At 45.0% G+C, this 12,226-nt stretch overlaps 1 protein-coding gene across 5 annotated transcripts in view; it reads right to left on the bottom strand.

Moving 5' to 3' along the window:
* The window catches only part of LOC135831091 (collagen alpha-2(I) chain-like), a 62,352-nt gene extending 50,232 nt beyond the window's left edge, over positions 1 to 12,120 (bottom strand). For all 5 annotated transcript variants that reach the window (XM_065343347.1, XM_065343348.1, XM_065343351.1 and 2 more), the window contains exons 1-4: positions 11,892 to 12,120; positions 5,735 to 5,778; positions 3,848 to 4,084; positions 2,590 to 2,619 (exon numbers count right to left, since the gene is read on the bottom strand). In XM_065343347.1, coding sequence (XP_065199419.1) covers positions 2,590 to 2,619; positions 3,848 to 4,084; positions 5,735 to 5,778; positions 11,892 to 11,920 — 340 coding nt within the window. In that variant the 5' untranslated portion in view covers positions 11,921 to 12,120. The remainder of the gene's footprint in view (positions 1 to 2,589; positions 2,620 to 3,847; positions 4,085 to 5,734; positions 5,779 to 11,891) is intronic.
* Between the last annotated feature and the right edge of the window lie 106 nt (positions 12,121 to 12,226).

Raw genomic sequence — 12,226 nt, 5'->3', positions numbered from 1 at the left:
ACTGCTCCGGCCAGTCATGGTACGATCGGGCATTCCTGCCAACCAAAACTGCTTGTTGTGCTCCCCTATGCTGTATGTTGCTATGCTCTGCAATATTTTATGCTCTGGTATGTTATAGTATGTAAGGACATGGATGTAATCAATCCCTACAAATTAACGTATACTATCTTTAAACACACGGCGAGGAGACAAAAATTTGATAACCGCAATCAATAAAACTAGCTGAACCGACATTTGTGTACTTTATTCATGCAATGTAAAAACGGTGGAGACGATGTGCAATAAAACGATGAAAATATGAAGAAATGGTGTAGGGAAAAAATATGGATTCAAACAAGTTTTCGTACAACACTCATCAGGAATCGTCGTTGTACTCAAGGACACTGAAACAAAAATTGAACTATATTATAGAAAATCTAAGTTAGAGAAATAACACTAAGAGCAACAACAGTGAAATTTACAAGTGTGAATTTTAACAATCAAAGCGAGAAATGAACAAAGGAGAAAGGAAGGAAAGACAACATGATAACACATAACAGCAGTACATTACACCTAGAACATTAACGGCCAAGCTTGGCCGCACTAAACACGACACGTTACTTGAACAATTTCAACCCAATTATACTATCTTTCTGGACACACAAATTAGGCTTGTACAGACGCTGATAGATAGCTTCCAACACTTTAAACTGTAGTCCATAACCATGACGACCATGGCACAATACAGTGAACGAAGACTCGGAATACGAATTGCAACAATCAGGACTAGCTAGCAGATGATTGTACACTGAAGACTTGCTACCACGAAACCTACACATAACACTAACACTCTCACCGGCATTCTCACCATCACTCCCATCACTGCTCTCCGACTCACTGCTCCCTCCGCCGTCCGTTCCATCCTCCGCTTCCTCTGTACTCTCTCTGTCTCGTCCATCCCGCCTGACCGGGTCCATTGAACTCAACTCGGCCGTCACCCTGGTATCACGTCCCTCCTTTCGCCCTTGTCCGCTGAGTGCGTAGCTTCTGTTGTAGTTGGCTGTTGATCGTCTTGGTCTTTCAATTATGGGCTTGGATGGTGGATAAGTTGTGGTTGCTGTAGATTGCGTTGTAGGAGGCAGTGGGACCGGGACCGCAAGCGGCACCGCCTCAGCCAAAGCCGCCGGGGGCACTGACGAGGGAACCACCGACGGCCGGAGCAAAGGCGGCGACACAAGCCGACCCGATGAGCCACCACGCCCATTCTCCTCCACCACCGCCACCAGCGACGGCGGAGCAAGCACAGTCTGTGAGCCAGGATGTAGGCAACGGCTGTGTGGTTATTGGTTGTTTTCTAGGTCGCCCTCGCTTTGGTCTTTGCTGTTGTGCGCAAGGTGGAAGTATGTGACGTGGTGTGTGTTGTTTGATGCGTGCGTTCAGGTGCTGAACAGTCCTACCAACATACCGACTAGCGCATTGTCGGCATTCAAAGTTGTAAATAAGATGACTTAGGTGATGGGCTGGTAGGACATCCTTCCGCACCGTAAACGCACGCATCGTCGTAAAGACTGGCACGAAGTGTACTGCGTAGTATGATCGATGAACAACGGACTTGACTGCACTACAAACTTTAGTCGACTCCTGCCCTTTCCACGGCAAACATAAATAAACGGGACAACGAGCAGGACCAATCATAGGAGCCTTCGTAGTTTGTTCGACTTTCAACAACTTCTGCAACAAAAACTCAGGGTACCCGTTCTTGACAAAAACTGACCGGAGAAAATCAAGCTCTTCCTGCCGCTTGCAGGACGAACAAATACGCTTCGCACGATCTACAAGGTTACGCACTAAGTTTACTTTATATTGAGACGAACAATAAGAGTCATATACAATGTACTGACCAGTAAACGTCGGCTTTCGATAAACGGTGACACTGACACACACTGACAGCTGCATTAACACTACAATTGCCGACTCAAAAAGACCCACCTTGCATATCAGTAGCTCCCACACCAACACCAACAACGCAATCTACAGCAACCACAACTAATGGTTATGGACTACAGTTAAAAGTGTTGGAAGCTATCTATCAGCGTCTGTACAAGCCTAATTTGTGTGTACAGAAAGATAGTATAATTGGGTTGAAATTGTTCAAGTAACGTGTCGTGTTTAGTGCGGCCAAGCTTGGCCGTTAATGTTCTAGGTGTAATGTGCTGCTGTTATGTGTTATCACGTTGTCTTTCCTTCCTTTCTCCTTTGTTCATTTCTCGCTTTGATTGTTAAAATTCACACTTGTAAATTTCACTGTTGTTGCTCTTAGTGTTATTTCTCTAACTTAGATTTTCTATAATAGTTCGATTTTTGTTTCAGTGTCCTTTAGTACAACGACGATTCCTGATGAGTGTTGTACGAAAACTTGTTTGAATCCATATTTTTTCCCTACACCATTTCTTCATATTTTCATCGTTTTATTGCACATCGTCTCCACCGTTTTTACATTGCATGAATAAAGTACACAAATGTCGGTTCAGCTAGTTTTATTGATTGCGGTTACTATCTTTAAACAAACTTTTATCTTTGACAAAGACTTAAGAATAATACTGCACTTACGTATGCCAGTTATGGGCGGTACCCGAACAGCTGAAAAAAGAAACACAGAAAACAGTTTATAGTTTATGTTGTTTTTGTTAGTAGGGTTATTGCATATCGTGCAGCCTAGTGTGTGTGTGTGTGTGTGTGTGTGTGTGTGTGTGTGTGTGTGTGTGTGTGTGTGTGTGTGTGTGTGTGTGTGTGTGTGTGTGTGAGTGTGTGTGTGTGTGTGTGTGTGTGTGTGTGTGTGTGTGTGTGTGTGTGTGTGTGTGTGTGTGTGTGTTGAAGTGCTCAACAGCTGTGTGGTGGATACCAGGCTAAAAATAGGGGCGGTCAATTCATCAGCCTTGCAAGCTGTTGAATGGTGTAATCCCAGCACAAGTTGCTATGTCTAACATAGCTGTTCGCTATCATCGCTCCCGCGATGGGCATGTCTAAGGTCTAAGGTGTGTGTGTGTGCATTAACAAAATTAAAGGGAAGGCCTCGCTCAAAACTGGCATAAGGTTTGGAAGCGGCAACTGTGGCGTGACTTAACCCTTGGCATGCTGGCCTGTTTCCCCCAGTACTCTGGCACTCCTGCTCTCTGACTCTCCTGGTGGAGTTTGGGCGCACTGCTCCAAACGAAATTATATAATCAGTTAAGTTCCCCTGGATGGAATTTCATCATCCTGGGCTTTTAGGAAAGATCAGGACCAAGCGAATCCATCCTGGAAGCTCTCAGCTCTACTGCCCCGCCAGAGCGATATCCAAGACCTCTCCAAACTGGCCCACCATGCCTCGGAACGAAACAACAACTCTGTCACACATTCTTTTTCGGATCCCTGCTCAAACTCAACCGCTTTTCATGATTCAAACTGCTCTGCAAAGCTGAGATCCACGCGCTTCTTTTTATGTTCATAACACATGCGCTGTGCCAAAGGGAAATCCCCTGACATGCTCCAAACAACTGCGAAGTAACGAACAAAAAATTCGCGAGCGCTCCAGGCCGTACTTTCCGTGTTCAATTTGTCGCCGCTCACTCAATCTTTATCCCATCACGAAGACTGTATATCACTGGAAGGCTGAGCTCAAGACCTTTCCCATGGTGTGTCGTTTGTGGAGATCGGATGCTCTTTCACAGAGTATCGAAAGTTTGTACACTGATCTATTAACTGCGATGCACGATGCAAACCAAAGTGCATGTATACACGTCATCAGAGAACCGGCATGGCGTTCAGGCGCTTGGATACAAGTCATCCGCACGCAAAGGGTTAACAGTATCATTTACACTTTGCTTACCTTGAAAGACGCCGTTAAGAAACAAGCTGGTTGAGTCACGTCCTTGGACATCTCCCACTACTTGTACCCGATATAAACCAGGCTTAGGTACAGTAAACCTGTAACTTGTGTTTTCAGGCGCAAGATTTTCAACGACTGTTACAACTTCTCCAACGGGTGCACCAGTCACGTTAACCTCTTGGTAGGTCACGGTTGCACTTTTCGTCTCAGCAACCGGAACCCACTCCACCGTAAGTGCTAGGGAAAGCAAACACAGAAAGCATGTGTTTACATAATGGAAAAGGGGTGCAAGCAAATGGAATTTTTGGTGCCACCTTTACACTCAAGATAAGCAAACAACAAAGCGATCAAATAGGCATGGGCCACTTTTGCCCTATCCGACGCTTTCCATTGGATCGAGTAGGCGTCTTGCCTCTCTTCCAACTTCCAGACATGCTAGCCTACAACAACATTAGCAAGAAGCGCCACCTTTGCCTCGTCAAAAAGGTCCTGATCATACCCCCGGGTAGAAGCACACGCCTCAAGAAGAGAAGCGAGCTCATCTCGAAATGCAGACATGCGAACAAACTCTTGTTCGCAAACTACAATGGGGTCACGTGATGGGGTACAAGGTACAAGGAGAGACTGCTCCGGCCAGTCATGGTACGACCTACCAGGCACAGCATCACCTGTGTGTGGAACTACGGTGGGGCTTACAAGGTCTTGTTTGGTGCCGGCATTGTCTGTACCGCGGGTGTGTTGATCCGCACTGGGGTGTTTTGGGGTGGAGAGTGCCTCGGGTGGTGCGTGTACTTCCCCCGCTGCCATGGACTGCAGACTATCAGAGTCCTACCCTATCTATCTAAAGGGTACACTATTAGAGTCCTACCATATCTATCTAAAGGCGGTGGGGCTCTGATACGGTGTGTCACGGTGAGTGTGTGTGTGGGGGGGGGGGGGGGGTGTACTTGGTGTCCGGGGTGCTTCTCATCCTGGTGAGGGTCGCTGCACCGTTGCTAGTCAAGGGTTGTGTCCTGTCGGAGTACGTGATGAGTATCTTTTTTTTTTGGCATAAAACTCGGAGTAATGGAAAACTGTGGGTTTACCGTAAAGTCGCGGGTAAAAGCCGGGCTTATAAGCGCATAAGCCGCTTTCTGCATCAGGCTTTAATGCAAACCAGGCTTGTCTGCAAACCATGCTTATATGCACCACACTTGCATAGAAGCCAGGCTTCTACGCGCGACACGCGTAGATCTACCACTGACTACCGATATGTTGGCAGTTTTACTATGCAGTCTGTACATAGCACATGCACTCTTGGCCTACCCGATCCGCGCTTGCATAGAAGCCAGGATTCTACGCGCGACAGGCTTATATGCATTTGACCCGTTTGATTTTCAGGCTTCTATCCGCGACTTGCTTGTATGCAAACCCGGCTTTTATCCGCGACTTTACGGTACGTTGTTTTGCCTTGCCCTATCTTGGGCATACAGCACTATTTGTAGCTGGATTCTAGATGCTTTGTCTACATCTTACACCATAGAGCATACTCACCTTAGATCTACCATGTATGGTGCAGACTTAGTGTTCACCTCAGTGTTCGACTACTGCATGTGCATATCAGTGGAGTTGGGAACATTGACAACCCACTGCATTCTCTGTGCTGCTGGTGCTCCCTTCGCAAAGCAGCGCTATACATGCCAACACTGTGCTACACACACACTGGTGCAGGGAGATGCGAACTTATCCATAGGATAGGCCTTCATCTAACACGACCGTGATAAATGACTGCCTGTGTGTAAACAGTCCTTAAAGATAGCTGATCTGAAATAGAACAAAGAGGCGCTGCTAAGCATTCAGCGGCTTTAAGTTTTCGACTAGTGCAGCGTAGATCACCCTGTAACTTACAGATCTGTGGCAGAGTAACCTGCTGAGCAGCCGCCAAGCTCAACCTGCAAGCAAGAAATCACGGACATTTTGGACAGCAGAACAAAAGATTCCTTATTGCACTGTACTCCAGCTTCCACTCATGCCACTAATCACTAATCAACTATACATAACCTAGCCGCATCTGCGCTTTGATCTGTGGAGGGTGGTAGCGTTCCTACGGATGCGGAAAACTCGGTTTCGAGCCGAGTCTCACGCAAACCGTGAAATTTGAACACACTTAACCCACTGTATGCGCAGGACACAATTAACTTTTTGTATTTCTCTAAAAATTGGCTTGTAGCTTGCCTGGCCGGCTTACCCCATAAATGTGCATCCACAAACAACCACACACAGGAATGTAGCTATTTGCTTGGAGGGGGTGTTCAACGATAATCGAACCAAATTTAGTACATTTTTGTAGTTAGCTGTGGTTGGCTGCCTGTTACATCTCTCATGATCATTATCAGACGATACAGAACAAGCCACAGACCACAGGGAACCTCAGTGGGATACCTCTAATGATTGAGCGCACCACGCTAAACTGTTTGCACCTTCCTACGTCGCTGTTGCACTGGTGACCGCGAAGTTCAAATTCAAAGTATTCATGTAGGTGGATGGGAAAATGTAGCCAGCCTACTGGTGTCCTCTCTTTTGAAGTATATTCAGAGATTTCCTGGAATGGGAATTTTGTTCCGCTCTCCTTTTCATAATTTATGATAAGCATTGATGATCAATGGCATTTATATCACGTCACCAAGCTTTTCCGATGCTTTTGAGCTTTGTGCACAGGTGCACACGGGCGTAATCATGCACGTGCTAGCACTGAGTATACTAATCCATTGAAGCTGCATTGATTTGCAGACAAAGTGTAGTGGTTCTGCAACATACTTGTAGGCAAGGGTTTGAATCCCACCTCTGACACCATGTAGTGGTTCGTCAAACGCACCAACGACATCTTGTGACTAGCTTCGTTTACAACAAATAACAAGTGTGTGGCAACACAGAGACCGACTGAGAGATTAGGGAGGTTCCGGAGTACAATTTTTCGTGCCAAAATCCGTAGAGGCGTTACGGATTTTTTATACGTCGTTTTCGAGCAGTGAAATGTTCCGGAGTACGGAACTCATGTGTTTGCCATCATTGCCTAGGTTACGATCGCAAACACGTCACATTCCCGCGCTATGCCTTTTTATTTTTCAAAATTTGTACCGAAATCAAAACTTCCCGCGGAAAATCCATGTTTCTCGTACCAAATGTGTACGCGAAAACTCTTTCTGCACCCGATGACGCAAAATCTCCATACGAAACATGGTTCGTGTGAAAGCCAGTCCACATGGATTTTGGCACGGAAAATCGTACCCCGGAACCTCTCTATTAAAGAACAGGCGGGCAGGTACAGCTAAAGTGCGTACTGTACAACTGGCGTGCTGGACAGCGCGGCCGGATGAATGCATAACTCAGGCGCGTGCGTCGGTGCCCTTCAAGGGGGTTTCCGGGGGGCCTCCCCGGGAAATTTTTCAAAAAATGAAGCAAAATCCTGCATTTTGAGTGAAAAAAGGAGGGGGTTCCGGGCACCCAGGAACCCATACGGAGCACGCGCCTGAAACTTCCATGTGTCATAAGAGGATACGGTAATAAACAGGAGGATGTGCATCCACTATACAAACGACATAAACATGTGCATGGGAATATGCATCTACTACAGCACAGAACACATTTACCATGCTCCATGGCGAACAAGACAAAGCACAATCCTTTGCGCTCTATGATACAGTCCCCAAATGCAACAAATTGACAAGAAGCCATCTGAAGCAAGCTTCAATTTGAGCAAAATAGAAACATGAGTTCCGCATGAAAGGCTAAACATGTCACACGGCAAAACACCATACAATCGATGTCATTTGTTGTCCTAGCCAAGCCATTGGGTGCTAAGTGTGTGTCGTTGTCAATGCATTGTGTTCCATTAGCATTGTATACGCATGTACGTATGGGCCCAACAAATACAGTATGCAACGATAGATTACACAGCATGCATGCAAAACGATATCATAGTTTAATGAGTGGTGTCACCTTTTTTGTTCTTTCTTTCTCTTTTTCTCTTTTTTCTTAAATCTTATTTTGTTGTTGCTGACACACACACACACACACATGCCACTCTTAGTTCTCATGCCCTTGCTTTGTGCACACTTTCGTGAGAAATCACACCCTGTCATTTTAGTAAAGAGCCGTTTCGGAAAAGGAAGTTTTAGCAAAGCAATGAATAAAACAATTGAAGCCGACATAATACCATGATGGACTAATAAAATAAAATAGATATGTGAAGCAGCGTGGAATGAAAATAACATTGAGCTAGGCTGTGAGAATCTAAGTGTATAGTGTGAGCGATGTAACGTTTTTCCTTATCGTGAGTGAGATTGTTCGGGTAGACCACTACCCCACGTACTGAACAGTTGCTCTGTGAGTGAAAAGTAACATTTTCCTTCTGCGTGCATAATACATTATTCGATGTAGGTCCACTGATGGCCATCGAAGAAAAACGTTTCTGAATTCGACTTCACATAATTATATTTTCTATTTGATTAGTCCATCATGGTATTACGTCGGCTTCACTATAGGTTAGTGCATGGCAGGGAGGGCCTTATGGCTTGTTAGTGCCTGACAGGTTAGCCTGAGGGCTAACCTGAAGGGCACAAACAAGCCATAAGGCCCTCCTTGCCATGCACTAACTATTTTAGAACGAGGTTACATGCATTACCTCACTTGCATTATTCTTGTGTACCCTTATAATGGGTAGTTGTGTGGTTTGCGTGCAGAGAGAATTTGTGTGGTAACTCAGCACCACTGAGGACTACTAAAAGGAGAATAGAAGCGAACGAAATGCTGGGCTCTTATTGCGAGCTTCATTCTTATTCATAGCTTGTGGAGCTATTTAGGGGCTTCGAGAGCCCCTTTTCGATACCAATATTGACTTCAATCTTCGGTTTTCATAGGGTTCCGCCAGCTGTTGACAAAGGAAAATCGTACAGATGAAAGAGTACGGGAGGCAAAACCCATACACACTTCTGAAATGCGTGGCTTTTTGTAGTACACCATACATTTCATGCAGAGTTCATTATCTGCTCCGTACTATAATGCGTACAGGAAGTTGTACACACCTGTTTTGAGTATATTCAGCGGGCTTAAAAGCTAATCCAAGGCCCTCGACGCGTCATCAAAGAGTAGTAGAATTATGATTGAGCGGGCTTTAGATTCGATAAGGCCCTTGGCGGGAACGTCACTGATTGGTCGTCTCCTGGACAACGAGACGGACCTCGTTCTAATTTGTTTTAGTCATTGCTTTGTTATTTTTTTTAAAGAAAGAAAAAAAAGGTAACCAGCAGCTTTTGGCCTGTTTATCAATCAAGTAATTCCACCTCCACTAAACGCGCTCTCTGGTCGACCTCACACACCAGCAACATGACACCAAGTTGTAGATACTGACAAATAGTTTTCCTCCATACAGCACTGTTTCGACCTCTATAGCCTAGGTCTCATCAGTGAAGGTTGAGAATAATGAATGGCCAGAATTAATTCGAAAGCACGGTTTTATACATGTACATAGAATGACCTGAAGAAGCGCGATCCCGCCCTTAGAGGTAACAGACATGCTATGTGCTAACACGCGGAGAAAAGGTGCAAAAAGACACTGCTACGCGCCATAAGTATACTGAGGACATCATTGTCTTGATACTTGCGCCACAGACTATAGTACTGTGAAATACAATCATGTAGTATACATAAACTGAAAATAATAATGGACGTGTCACCCTTATTTTCAGTACATGTATACTATTATTTTCAGTACAGCCGGACCTCGCTTATCCAGTCCTCTTTTATCCGGATCCCTCGCCATCCGGAAGAAACAAATTGCTTGTTACAGATGTACAGCCTGCGTGATGCTCCCAACATAACCGGTGTTCGGTTATCCGGTTCCCTCGCCTTTTCGGATATTTGTTGCGAAACACGGATGTGTGCGGTTATGCGAGGTCTGACTGTACATGTGTGCTACATGATTGTATTGCAGAGTACTAGAATCTGTTGCGCAAGTATCAATGATGTCCTCAGTATACTTATGGCGCGTAGCAGTGTCATTTTGTACCTTTTCTCCGCGTGTTAGCACATAGCATGTCTGCTACCTCTAAGGGCGGGATCGCCTCTTCATTTCATTCTATGTACAGTCAACTTCGCTAATACCGACTGCGGATATAACGACAATTCGCGAATAACGACAGAATTTCCATGCCCAGAGCAAAGTCCCATCCCACTGTAATACATATAATGAGACTTCGGGTATAACGACACTTCGCGAATAAGGACACCTTTTTGATGCCCCGCCGAGTGTCGTTATAAGCGAAGTTGACTGTACATGTGTAAAATCGTGCCTTCAAATTAATTCTGGCCGTTCATTATTCTCTACCTTCACTGATGAGACCTATAGTGGTCGAAACAGCGCTGTATGGAGGAAAACTATTTGTCAGTATCTAAAACTTGGAGTCATGTTGCTGGTGTGTGAGGTCGGCCAGAGAGCGCGTTTGGTGGAGGTGGAATTACTTAATTTTTTTGGTATTTTTGTGCTATCAATTTGTCCTGCGTACCCTACCTTGGTTCCGATAGTTGTTCCTTGGTTCCGATTTGTTCTTTAGTACAACAAAAACTTGTTTGAATCATTTTCCATCGTTCTTTCTTACTACATGTGTTTCTCCTTTCCTTTCAGGGTGCTTTCTCATCGTTTCCATCGCTTGACATTGTTTAAAAAGTAACCCAATGTCATTCTAGCTCGTCCTCCTTATTGCGAGGTTAATTTGATTGTTGTCTCCTTGCCGATTATTGTGTTTGCATGTGTATCCATGTGTAATGTGTTGCAAAGTAACAAACACAGACAGTGCATTGTGCTAATCCATGAGGAATGTGCATGATTCCGAATTTTATCCAAGATATTTATCCTTACAAGTCAAATTTTAGTGCAGGTACTACCAAGTACTATTGTACTCTTTTGCCAGTTAGTGTGGCAATGGTGATTGATGCCTTTGCCCGATCTCTGGCCCTTCCTCAGTGGAACCTATGCGATTCAGAACTACGGGTACTTGACTCGTATTGATTATAGCCGATACATGAAGGGGAGGGCGAATCCATTCAAGCCTCAGAAAGAGAACAAAAACAATTTAATATCAACTATCACACCCAGCCTACACCACAACATGATCAGATGCGTGCACCCCTAATTGTATCAGTATGACTATTATCTTTCAAAACCACTACTAGTATCCTACTTCAAAGTAGCTTCAACACCAAGGATATGTGAGTTGCATGCGTAATCGTGCCAGTTGGTTCATTTTTTGCGTGATGGAGAAAGACATGCGTTTGCAAGTGGGATTAGTCTAGCATTTGTGTTCACCCCACTCCCAACGTGGGTCTCTTGTGCATGTGCTTCCACACAAGTGCACTAAGTTCTATGCTGAGGTGGACAAAACAAATATTACAAAGGTACGATATTACAACCCGAAGACTTGACTGTGCAGCAACGACGACCAGCGTCACGGTGGAATGGATTCCCGTGTAAACACATGGGGTAAACAGTCCTACTTCTCCAAAGCATACGTGACACAGCCCTGTAATTGCTTGGGCATACACGATGTACCCTTAGCCATGGGTATTGTCATGATCGTAGAATGAATGAAATGGCTAATTCATGTTGCTCAAAGAGCGCTATGGAATGCAAATGTTTTTGTTCTTCATCGGATCACTGCCAAATCGCTGTTATATCATCGTTGTCCTTCTTCCTACTTTACGATACTTTATACTATGACTTGGGAATGAATTTCTCATTGTTTCGATTTTAAAATGTGAAATGTCATGGCAACAAGTGCCACTTTGGGTCATTCAAGTTTCCGTGTTCAGCATGCACTTCAGAGCTGCGCCAACAGTCCTATATATCTCCACTTCTTCCCAACTCTCTCTCTGGTTAGAACCCTTATGATAGCAGTTGCGTGCTGCATGTTGGGCGCACATGTTGCTGTATAGCTTTCCTCTTGACAGGATTTTGCTACATAACTGAAAAACAAATCTAAAACTCCCAACAGCCATAAGGTTTTCTTACCAGCTGAGAAGACACAGAAGGCGCCACATGGCTGTGTGGTGAAACAGCTGAAGAAACAGCCGCCACCGTAGTCTGCTCTATCGACTGGGCTCCAACACCTCGCTCTTTTCGGCCAGAACCCTCTCCTAACACTTGGAAGACGTTCCTGTCAGCTCAAGCCTCAACTTCAAGCCAAGAACTCCCTTCGTCGAGCAAATCGCTCATTTTCCGAGTTTTAAGAATTGAAATTTGTTCTGGCATGGAAGACGCGCAATACTCATTGCCTTGCGAATACGATTGTATGTGTACCTACGGTATCGGGCACACTGTACTGCCACTGGCTCGCATAGCATCGT

This window comes from Sycon ciliatum, chromosome 1 (assembly GCF_964019385.1).
Source record: "Sycon ciliatum chromosome 1, ocSycCili1.1, whole genome shotgun sequence".
Lineage (NCBI taxonomy): Eukaryota > Metazoa > Porifera > Calcarea > Leucosolenida > Sycettidae > Sycon > Sycon ciliatum.
This window is presented reverse-complemented; position numbering and strand designations above follow the sequence as displayed.